This window comes from Dipteris shenzhenensis, chromosome 22 (genome assembly GCF_047967505.1).
Source record: "Dipteris shenzhenensis isolate YYH24624 ecotype China chromosome 22, Dip_SZ_1.0, whole genome shotgun sequence".
NCBI lineage: Eukaryota > Viridiplantae > Streptophyta > Polypodiopsida > Gleicheniales > Dipteridaceae > Dipteris > Dipteris shenzhenensis.
Genome location: NC_141617.1, coordinates 13511203 through 13523761, shown reverse-complemented (window position 1 = coordinate 13523761; position 12559 = coordinate 13511203). Strand labels below are relative to the sequence as shown.

General features: G+C 43.5%; 1 protein-coding gene across 1 annotated transcript; it reads right to left on the bottom strand.

Annotated features, from left to right (window-relative positions):
• Positions 1-3537: 3537 nt before the first annotated feature.
• LOC147887766 (uncharacterized) lies at positions 3538-10015 on the bottom strand. Its single transcript, XM_087393344.1, has 5 exons — positions 9272-10015; positions 8956-9059; positions 8439-8615; positions 6501-8266; positions 3538-6396 (listed from the first exon to the last, which is right to left on the bottom strand). The coding sequence occupies exons 1-5, from the start codon at positions 9460-9462 to the stop codon at positions 6190-6192; spliced, it is 2445 nt and encodes an 814-aa protein (XP_087249470.1). The 5' UTR covers positions 9463-10015; the 3' UTR covers positions 3538-6189.
• Positions 10016-12559: the final 2544 nt, after the last annotated feature.

Here is a 12559-nt window from a genome sequence, read left to right as displayed (position 1 = left end):
ATAGCAACAATGCCTAAGCAATCACCTAGCTATCTTTTCTTATGATTTGACAACTAAACACACTTCAAAATAGCTCCAAATCACTAAAAAACACTTCAAACACCTCTTTTCATTCTTGGGATACTCAAATGAGTGGGTGCTTCTTGAAGATTGGTACTTTTAGGGTGGTATTTTTTTCTTCTTGTTCGGCAATTTTTTTTTTCTTGGTTTGAATTGTTAGGAAAACATGAAAGTGCTACAGACATAACATCACTAGGTAAGGGTTTCTTCTTATATACATGTACTCAAACAACCACTAGGTAAGGGTTCAATAAAATAAAGATCACATATTGGAAGCTGCATGAAAGCCAATGCACAGAAAACCAATTGTGTTTAATTAAGCTAATAAGCATTGGGCAATGGGTGGATAATGAGAGAAGAAAATGCAAGCAAAAGAGTACCTTGAACTCCTTGATAATGGTGCAAAAAATGTGTAGTCCTTGGCAGTGATTCACATGTTATGGGGATCTTGAAGGAATACCGTTGGAGTGCTCTAGTCCATGCTACCCTTAGTGAGAGGCATAAGGGTGAGAGGCAATGCATACATAACCCATCCACAAATATCACCTTTGTGGCTACCAAGTTGTTGCAAATGTGACTCCATGAGGGAAGAAAGGGGAGGGAATGAAGGGGATGAGAGAGGTAGAGGGTATGGGAATGAGAAGGGATAAAGGGTGAGAGATATAAAAAACATCCTTCTGTTGAACTCATGTGATAGCGTTACATATAATGAGTGACCCCCCCGAGGTAGTCTCAACGGTGACTCATGTGTCATGGGGATCTTGAATGCTGATGGAGCCTCCACTCTAACTACCCCTTGTGAGAGCAATGCAAAGAATGAGCCATCCACAAGTGTCACTCAAGTGACTCCTGGATTGTTGCAATGTGTTCCCATGAGAGAAAGAGGGAAAAGGGGAAAGGGGAGAAGAGAGGGAGAAGGGGAGGAGAAGAGGAGAATGAATGGGGATGGAGTGGCAAACACAAAGGAAATACAAAGGAAGCAAGAGAACACCCAAAAACACTCTTGAAGAGAAGAGGAAGCTTGTAATCCAAACTTGTGCATACAACAACAAAGACCATAGTCAATCACTTGGCCTTTTATACATGTCATTTTTTGAAGGGAGGGCCAACACTAATCTCTCTCTTGGGCCCATCTAGCTCCAAGACACAATCTTGGCTCTATAGACTTGCCACTGTCCATTAAATCACGTATCTAGGCATATTGTTAACCAATCACTTAACACTCATGACTTGAGCCATTGGTTCATGGATTGGACCTAGTTGATAAAGTCTTGTGGAAATACCGTGAGTAGGCCTTTTAGATGGTCAACTTCTTAACGTTTTTTATAGTATTGAGGTTGTGGTTGTGCATTATGATATGGGAGTGGTGCTAGTTGCATAACTTTTATTTTGGTGTGTATGGCCTAACTAATGTCATAGGCCATCTCTTGATCACTATAGTGATGAGAGGATTCAATCTCATCATCCTTAGCTTTGACTTCTCTCTTTTCTTTTTTCCTCAATCCTTGTGATTTACTATTGGATGAGGAATCAAGTAGTCCTTATTACTTGGCCTGCATCATAAGCACCTTTAAAGGGGCCATAGTTGGTGTTTTTGGTCATGCCCTTATGAACCATCCTTTTTAGCCCCATCATGAACACGATGATTTAACTCTAATAAGTACCCTTCTTTAGGCAGGCTTACATTACATTTGTTTACCAACCATGGCATTTAGTCAATGTACTCATGCACATCTTCTCTCTTATTTTGTTTCATGTGAGTAAGTTGCAACCGAGAGTCTAAAATTTTTAATAAAGGATTTCTCAAGGTTGGCACATTAGGCTATCATGATGAAGTTCTACTTTATGGGGCGCGAGTTTTTAATTATGAGTTTGCAAGTTTTTTTATTTGTGGAAAACATTATCCACCATTGCGGTGCAATGCCATTGTAATCTACTCTGCCATATTTTGCATGGATAGGAAGGTCAAAGAACAATGAGGTGCTATGCAAATGGATGAATCTAACTTCGAGATTAAGTGCATGCCTAAAAATAGTGGTGTAGCTTTTAATGATTTAAGATTCAAAACATACCTTTAACTATATTAATAAAAGCCATTACGTTAAGTTATCAACATGGTTGTATGTATACAAAATATACTAGAATAATGCAAAATGTGTCATGTGTAAGCCTTCTTATTTCGAGCCATGAAATAATCTCCATGTATGAATATACATATCTATGGCTACCTTTAGATGGATCATATTACATTACCAATCCTCATACCAAGATAGCTATTCAATTTCATCATAAATTCATACTATGATTATTACATAAAAATATTCAATCTATAGGTTTACGCATACACATAGATTCATTGCAAATCGTTGAAAATGCATATTATAATAAGGAATTAAGAATGTGTTTTTGCACATACTAAGAAGTATCACATAAGCATAGAAGTGTGCTCAAACCTACTTCTTTTTACATTTTAAGTTCTTTTATAATGACTCTATACATATGAAAAAGATTATCAAAAGAGATTTAAATGGCTCGCGCTCTCAAGCCACGACTAGTGTTAAAATTTAAGACCTCTGACCCACTGCAAATTATTGTAAGCACAGACAAAGTATGCTTCCAATAAAAAGAAACATTTCATGGTATACGCTTCGAGGCATGTATTCCAGATTACAATGCTATATCATTCTCCACATTTACAAATTTGAGACAAAATAGATAAAAGAAAACAATAATATTTATGTTAAAGAAAAAAAAATATTTATTATAAAACTAGCATATCCAACATCTTCAACAGAATTTAAGATTCTGATTTGAAGAAAATCATAGCTATTAAACACTTTTCATTGATTGTGTTTAGTGTTGGGAAACACTCTTGATATTGATATCTCGGCAATGGGTAGCCTGACATTTACTCTACTCAACATGAACTGATTCATTATGTGAAGCCTCACAAGTATGCCAAATTCAACTTCTAGCTCCAACTTCATGCTTCTTAAAATATTATTTGCTCTCAAAATTTAACCCTAGATCACCCACATCCAATTTGTGAGAACTAACATGAGGAGTTCAAGCTGTGTGTGTCATGTCTAACTTCTTTTCATAATTTACTACCGCTTTTGTAGAAGAAGGTTTCTTGATCTTAAGTTCCAAACTAGCGATGGTAACTAACGTATCACATTCACTACACTAGCATTAATTGGAGGTTAGGCTTGACCAAAGACGCTATGCAAATCTTAGTATATCATATAAGGGCATCTCTGACTTGCTCATGGGATTGAACTGGATGTTCTTGCTAAGTTGTCGTAAAGAAACTGTGCTATCCTCCCTTTTGTTTGTGTAGCCTACGCAGGGGTTGAGTAGACGCTACTTGCAAAGGTACCGTGCTTATTTGTGAATCTGAGTGAGGGCAATATCCTGCTTGTGGCATTGGTAACCGGGTTGCCCATTTTGTTTTTCCTTTGGAATGTGTAGACCGGGTTGCCCATTTTGTTTTTCCTTTGGAATGTGTAGACCAACTTACCATTTTTTGAGTCTCTGCAAAAACCAATCAGCATGAATACTGGAGATGGATGGCCAATTTTGTGAATTGCTTGATTTTGACCGGCCCTATCTCCATCACATTGCAAGCAGATAGTGGGCGTTGGAATCTTTCTCACATTGCAAGCGGATAGTGGGCGTTGGAATCTTTCTCACATTGATTAACTATGACAGGTCACACTTGTTATATCTTAGGAAAATTGGTTTTTCCAGAATCCACTACTTTGGGGTAGCCAAGCAGAAGCATACATCAAGTAATGCAGCAACCCAGGAGTCTTAAGGCAACAAGGCTGGATGAGCACAGCAGTCAGCCAGGCCAGTGGCAGACCAATCATCCCTAGTTTACCCAACAGTCAGTGGTTCAACTAGGGGTTCTACCCGACAAATACATGTTGGTTTCGACCTCATTTCGGCATCTCAATGGAGAGTTGCAAGAAGCCGTGTAAGGAGGCCACTTGTGGAGAAAAGGTGTGAGCATTGCTTAGCAAGCAACTGGGCAACGGTTCAGCCCTGTAAGCTCAACCATCAGTTAAGAAGCCTTCCCGAGAGTAGGACAGACCTTTCAGCTGGCATCTTGCCAAAAACTATTCGTCCATGTTATCCTCGTCAGAATTCACAACGACAATAAATGATGAAGAACATCTAGCTCGAGAAGAGTGAGATGAGTAGATGAACGAGACTGAGAATTCAGAGCAGTCCAAGAACTAGTAGTCCATGTATGTTAGTCTATAATCCAACAGAATCAAGAACGACAACAAACAATGAATATCATCTAGCTCGAGAAAAGTGGGATGACAGAGGCAGAGCAGATGAACGAGAGAGAGAGAGAGAGAGAGAGAGAGAGAGCAGAGAATGAATGTGCCCTGTGTGCTCCATCTCTCATGTCAGCTCATCCAATTTCCCAATGCCTTGTGGTCTGTTAGTCATGGCGGGTACCAAGTCTGTTCCTCCAAAGGTAGTGAAGATAGACATTCACTTCTCCATCATTCCATCAAGGCATATCTTGACATCTAGGAATAGCTGCTGGGCATCATCAAATCGGTTGTGCAACTTAAGTACCTTCTTTGTCTGCTCAGGGACCAAATCAATATTAGTTGCTACATGCTCAAACCAAATCTTCTGTGCTGCATTGATTAAATGGAAGAGAAAACTTTGGGTTCTTTGATTGCCTCACTTGACTGAATTGGCTGCTCTAGATAGTCAGGAAAAGTTGTAACAAGAATTAGGAGGGACTGTCCTTGATTTTGCTGAGCTCCAGCCTCCACCCTGACTGAAGCTATTGCACTCGATGGTGGGTGCAAGTGAGGGCAATGTCTCTTTTCATGGCCATGCTCGACTGAGTGGTAACAAAGATGCTCCTTGTTGTGCAGTCTGTATTAACTAGACCACCATACTGTTCATCTTCTAAGTCTCTGGATAGTTCTTTCGGTAGGGATTACCATGTGTCTCAGGTATTTCTTTGGCTACTGATTGTTACGTGTCTCAGGTGTTGCCAGGTCAGAGGCTTCAGGATCCATACGTACTGCCTTGCTCTTATGAATCAGCTCAAAATTTTCCTTTATGGGTTAAAACTCCACACACATTACTTGATCTTGTTCGTGAGTCTGATTAAACAAGGCCTTGCTGCATCTTTAAGAACTATGCTCTTGAGTCCTTGCAAATACTAAGGTGGTAGAAACCATTTCTGTAAGATCCTAGACAAAATGAGCCCGTTCATTCTTGGATTACCTGTCAGAGAGTCAGGATGATCAAGCATCCACTTGTGCTACCAACTTATTGCTTCTCCATCAAGGTGCATTAGTGCAAGCAAACAATGGTTATTGGCATCTTTGTTGACAACCTGGAATTTGGAAGTAAAGTTCAAGCTGACTAGCCATTCAATGCTAGGCTAAGGGGTCTCACTTTCCGTTATGACTTAGGATTTACTCTTTGGGGGAGCCGAGCTGGAGAAAAGAGATGGACTGGTGGGATTTTTGGCTCCTGTTTAAGGAAGGCCAACCGTACGTCCAATTCTGAGCTCTCTGTTCCTGCTTCTGTTCTTTCCTTTCGCTACGGCTTTGCATTCTTGTTCTTGTCATATGCTCTGTCTTTGTGGTACTGTTTTTCTTGGGCTAGATTCTGCTGCATCATATTCTGGATCGTCTTTTGCATTTGTCTCTACCTGTGTTCATAGGCTGGAGCCCCCCTATACAGTTCGACTTGGCCCTGCCTGCCCAACGTCTGGCAGAGAGAGGGTCACTCCTGACATGTCTGACTGGTCTGCTGGTCAATACCACATGGGAGGTCATGTAACGCAGGTATGTTACAAATCTTTTACAACTTCAGGAACACATTGGAATGATTGTGTTTTGTAGCTGCTTGGCTTGTAAACAGTACGCTTTTTGCATACATTTGAAGTACTTCTATCCAGACCAAACTCATCATAAACAACCAGAGAAAAAGAGTATCTCGAAGGCATATACGAAGTAGTCTGTTGCTTATGTGTCAATAGCTGAAAGTGCAGTAATTTGAGTCTCCCCACTGAACAGGCTTGCTTATCTGTCTCAAGTTCGCAAAGTGCAGTGATATGGCTCTTCCATTTAAGATAGTTTGTCAACAAAGAGCCTCCAGAGGATGCTGAACACCCTTCTGTCCCCAAGTTCCCAGTACGCATTCAGCTTCACATAGTATGGTGCTTATCTTTCTTAACTCTTCAAGAGCTGATAATCCAGAAACATAGCTGCCCCCACTTGAAAATTTGCTTGAGAAAAGATCACACTTTTCTCTGGAGCATGCTGAAGCCAATGCACTTTCAAGAACCTAACAATCAAGGTGAAAAACGTTAGGTCCTAGGCCAGGTTAAAAGTCGAAAAGCTGTGATGCTAAAACAGAAGAATCCTGAGTGATATATAAACGAAAATCACCTGGAGGTTTTTCTCGATAGCTTGACCAAGCATTTGCAATGCATTCGTTCTGCCCTTCATCATCGTGATTGGAGTATATGCATCATTATTGAGAACCTTGCTGGTGCCAGAAGTCGTATGTCCTTGACTGTCAGTTGCTGAATTCTCAGTAAGATGATGGTCACAGTTACTGTTGACGACATCACTAGCTTGGAGCAACGAGCAGTAATTCAGAAGTGAATTTTCATATCCACAAAATGATGGTTCTCCATCATTAGATTTCAAAGAGTAACTGTTTGTTACTTCAGATCTTAGTTCTCCAAATGCAACACTGGCAGTTGAATATGCATTTTCTTCAGCCAGATGTGGAAAGTAGCTAATAGCAACATTGTCTTCATTGCTTGCATCATTGAGTTCTTGATTGCTAAAGGCCTCAATGATGCACAAGAGGCTTCCAGTTTCACTTGCCGAGACACTTCCTTCCACATCTTTTGAAGAGAGCGACAATGTAGCCCCTTGTGCAATTCCAGCAAACAATTTACGCCTTGTGCATTTTTTGGGATCATCCATACTTTTCTTGCAGTGTGATGAGTCCTCCTTGGAACCATTGCCTGATGCAGGAATGCTTGGGATACCTATGTTACCTGCCTCCATCTTTTGCACATCAAACATCTCGTTTGGTGGGCCTTTAGGGAGGACATAACTTTTCCATTTCTCTTCCCAATAAGAATCGGGCATTGATAACCTTACCAATCCAGGAGAACCCGAATTGTGCTGTCCTAAGACTTTATTCGCGGCAGGAATCTGTCTTTTGAAAGCTGGAGATCTGGATCCCTTATTGTAACTACCACGCCTGCTTTGTCCAAAGAATGATGTAAACTTTACTATTGGAGATGGCAGCATCCTCTCAGCTTCCTCTGCAAGCGATTGAATTGCCTTAACATCCTCTATTAACTTTCCAATATCTGCTTTTTTTGGAAAATTCAACAGTGTTTGTAAGCAGGTTGTAGCATCACAGGCAGCAAGCAAGGTTGGCCTTAAATACAGCAGCATAGAAACACCAAAACTAGTGATGAATAAGCCTCGGGGTGAGCTTCTGTAAGCATCACTTCTCTCTTCAGCAGTCAGTGCTGTGTTAGGTGCTGCGAAAATTGCGTCCCACAAAAGCAGTAGTTTATCTGAGTCAAATTCTCTACCAAAAAGTACACGCAACCATCGTAAGGCAAAGAATTGTGGCTCTACTCCAAGTTCCACTAGGTGGACATACAACGACATGTCTACTGCAGCAAGGGTATGGTACATGGCAGCATACGCTTCAAGCGCGGACCCTGCCTCATTGGCGATCAAAAAGTAATCTGCCAATCCAACTGCCCCACCGTGTCCGCTCAATAGTGCATCAAGCATGCAATATGCATCATGTTCCAAAAATCTTGCAGACAGAAGCGCACCCAATTCCCCTTCAGCACCATAACTGTCACTGCCTAGCACCATTGTTTTTAGATCAAACCCAAGATCGTCTGATTCAACAAGGGCATAGTCTTCAGGAGGAACCCTCTCAACCCAATCCTCATCACCCCTGATAAAACTCTCTTTTGAGGAAAGTACGGCAGAATGAGCAGAAAAGCTTGCTACCACCTGCTTTCCTTCCTTAGGGTAAGGGAAATTCTCCTTAACACGAGCATCAAAACTGTCTTCAAATGGATCCTCATACCTTTCCCTTACTTGTGAGAGGTGTGTCACATCCATATGAAGCACATAAACAAGACGAAAAAGCACCTCGTGCATTCCTGAAAAGGGCAAGAAAACGCTACATCAGATAGTGGATCTTGCAAGCACAGATGCCCATAGGCATTAATCTGAAGTATGGATGGCAGAGGTCACACGGGCTGGATAATTTAACGCCTCTATCAACACACGGGCATAAAAACCATCTCATCATTCAGCTTCCCGACTACAAACCTTGTCGATAGCTGTACTGTGGATGAACTAGAGCCCATACCAACAAGATCCTCAGCATCATGGCCTGACAAACAGAACTTTGCAAAAAGCTTCCACGTTCTAGATACAGACGTCCAAGATCGTTTCCAATTGTCCTTTTGAGTTCTACATTCCTGAAATAACGTCCCCAAACGCTCTCTGCAACACCCAGAATGATGAACGACGTAAGGAGCAAGAAATGAACAATGTTTGACGGGCCGTATTCTGTTTGTCTATGTTTGACAGGTCTTGTATTTAGTGTGGATGCTGCTCGCCACCTTGACACAAGGCAAATCCCACTTTGAAGAAGAAATTCACGGCGACTTTGAAGTGGAACAGGATAATTTTAAATCGGCTAGTTAATAGATCTTCCCGTTGTTCTATCGTCTCTCCGAGAGAGAGAGAGAGAGAAAGAGAGAGAGAAAACGCAGCAGAGAACAAAGCTCCATTTGCGACAGACCCACACTGTTCTTGTGTCCTTCCCAATTTCGGGTCTCACCAGGGTTTTGGGATAACGGATTGTCCACGCTTAGATGGTGTGGATTTTTCACATCTTCTATAATGTGAGGATCGATAAGCAAACGCCTCCTGAATTCCGCATACCTGGGCGAAGGAAAAACCCAACGATGAAAGCAAACTGTCAGCCAAAGCTTACTTTCTGGTGGAGCATTCCATTCTGTTGTTGTTACGTCGCCAAGTTTGTCAATCACATGCAGCTGCCACTTATAGGAAATTAGTGTGACTTGTAGCAATCACTCGTATACAGATGGAAGCGACGGCGCAGCAAAGCGGTTGATGGATTGTTGCGTGCTCACCTGCGTCTGCCGTTGGCTGCTTCACGACGAAGAGCTTCGATGGGGGCGGGGCAGGGGGGCAAGGTGCCGAGCATGACGCGCCATCGCAGGCCACGAAGGAGGGGCTTCTGCTGGGGGAAACAATCGGGGAGTGAGGAGGAGCCTTCGCTAGAGCGATCAGAGAGGTGGGAGGCGTGGCAACTAGGAGGCATGATGGTGGAAGATGAGCGATTGCTTCCCTCTGCGAACTCTACATCGCGTTGATCGTTCTGGCTCTCAGCCGTGACAAACTTCTGGGCTATGGCGGCTCGCTTGATTGCTGGCTGCCTCTCTCTCGCCGTGGCAAGCTTCTTGGCTATGGCGACTCGCTCGATTGCTCTGTGTCTCTCTCTAGAGGGTCGTGCAATCTCTGCCTTCTCTGGCGTCTTACGAGCTTGCTGGCTATGGCGTCTCTGTGATTCTTCTATAAGCTTCCTGCCTCTAGCATCGATCTCTTTGCTGCTATGGCGTCCTGCAGCTCCTCCGTCTCCTTCTCTTTCGTTGTAAGGCCGAGCGAGCTCGTCTTTCCATTCGTCTATCGGCTCGTATGATCCATCTCCTTGCTATGTATGGTCGCAAACAGCTTTGACTATCATTGTCGGAAGCGATGCACCTTTGCGGCAGTGGCGATTTGTGCCGGAAGTCGGTCATTGCTGCCGTCTTCTCCACGGACCGACGGTCGACCAATCCCACACGCACCCCAAAATCCAAATCGCAAGCACCTTAATCCAGACACGCCATCTCTTGGTGGTCTCCCCATCATCATCCTCGTCACGGATTCCGCAGCTCCCAGTTTCACCACCTTCCCAATATATTGTTGGCGTTTTCCGGCACTGCGATAAACTATACGGATAGCACGTGCAGACGCTGTGTTGCTTTCTGGCTTCTAGAGGGTGGGCTGTTGCGTCACAAGCCGGATCGAATTCATCAATGCGTTATCCCACGAGCTGCTCGCCTGGCTCTGATTGGAGCTGAGCTCAAAGAGGGAGCACTCCTGAGACGAGCGTGCAAGGACGTCGTCCATCGCCATAGCTAGAGCCAGCGTTGATTCTAGTGCGTTGCAAAATGCTGGCTGCTGGATCGTTTGCTGCGTGTGATGTTAGGCCGATGAATGAATGCTGGGAGATCTCACTGCGAATGATCAATCGCCATAGTCGTAGATGATTGCTTCAATCGCCATAGTCGTAAATGATCACTCCAGAGTACCTGCAGCAATCCTAAAGGCAAGCCGAAACATGCAGAAGCTCTTGCTCGAGTTGCACATCAAAATTCAACTATTCCTTAAACCTCAATAGGGACCCAGTTAACGTTTTCGCCATTAATTAATTTGTAGATCGGGGCGAGACGGGGGGCAAAAATTAAGTTAACGTAATGGGGGGAGGCTTCTTGCAAGGGGAGGAGGCTTCTGGCGCAACCACACGCCCCTATCTAAAAGGAGGGGAGGGGTGTTGTAGGCAAAGATGGGGGCTGAAAGTCTTTGAAGAAGGAGTAGGGAGAGAAGGGGAGGGAGGGGGAGAGAGGGGGGAGGGGAGAGGGGCAAATAGGAGAGCGGAGAGATGGTGACGGAAGGGGAAGCGAGGGATGGAGGGCGAAGCGAGCAAGGGAGAGGCTGTAGAGGCTGAGAGATGGCGAGGGAGGGAGAGGTTGGAGAGGAGCGAGGGAGGGAGAGGTTGAGAGATGGTGATAAAGGGACCTGATTGAGGAGAGGTGGAAGAGAGCGAGCCTGCGAGGAAAATCAAGTGGGAAAATCAAGTAGGATATTAATCCATGTACCTTAGCTTAATCGGAGGGAGGCAGAGAGCTAACACAAATGAATTAATAGGATTTGGAGGAGAAGCAAATAGCTATGTGCCCACGATATTGACAAATCCCTATTAGTATTTGTCATTAGACGATGAGTGACGATTAAGGTAAGGTAATAGTGTTAATATTAATGCATACGTGATGGAATATTCGAGAAGATTCATGGAGGTTCAAAGTCTGGAACATTCACAATTGCCGCCCTTTGCAAGTATATAAGAGGGAGGGAGGGGGAGGGAGAGTTGAGGGAGGGTGGAGGAAGGAGGAGGAGAGCAAGGTAGGGAGAGGCGATAGGGAGAGAGCAGGCTAGGGAGAGGTAGTAGGGAGGAGTGTAGAGCAACCAGGCATGCAGTAGTCGCTTCTCCTTCTTCCTCCTAGATTTTCTCTTTCTTTGAGGTCTGCATCCTCCTCTTGCTCCATTTCGATCCCCTCGCCATGGTTGACATCCCTTACTTCGTAGCCCTCACCACTCTCATCTGCCGCCTCTCAATTGATGATAAATTAAGCTTAATCAAGCCTCAAATAAACTTCTCTCGCCTTCCTCTCAAGCAACGTCTCACCAAAACCTCTCCACCCAAACACGAGCTGGGAATTCTCTATGTAAAGTTACATTCAATCTGCAATTGCTTCTATGTGGAAATAGTGTTTATATCGTAAGTTCTAAATTTCTGAAGTCGAAGGAGCCAAAATAGAGAGGCAAAATAAGCTCTTGCTCCAGTGCACATGAAGAATCAAGTGTTCCTTCAACCTCAAATTGCAAAAATCCAGGTCCAACGTAGGGAGGTTGAGCGCACTATCTGACAACCATTAGATCCGAGGAAGCAACAAAGAGAGAAGAAGAAGAATTAGAATTTTTTTTAGTCACACCACAATGGAGGGCCATCACACATCGATGCTCGGGATTGAACTAACACACCCAACAACAAGAGTCACTCCTGTAACCAACAAGTTTGCTCACCAAGAGGGAAGGCATGCGCCTCAAGCATCCTCAAGGCCGTTTTTAGATGAATTAATGCAGATTGATTAGAAATTCAATGTCCAAAAAGCATAACTTAATGCCCACTTGCCTATACAGAAGCTCCTGTTTCTTATTTTGCAACATCTCTCCTTGCATCCACAATTTCATTTTTTCGGTTTTCTATATCTACGTGCGTGCGTGTATGTGTGTGTGTATGTGTGTGTGTGCGTGTGCTTGTGTGTGTGCATGTGCATGTGTGTGTACATGTGCATGTGCGTGTGCGTGTGCGTGTGCGTGCATCTGTGTGTGTGTGTGTGTGTGTGTGTGTGTGTGTGTGTGAGAGAGAGAGAGAGAGAGAGAGAGAGAGAGAGAGAGATTCAAATACTTTTATGTAACGAAGAAGAGGACCATGAACTTTATTACATGGTAGACAATCCACACTTTTTTTAAATTCCAATGGGACGAAACAAAGTGCTTATAATAATTAAGATTCACTTATTTAAAAAATAAAT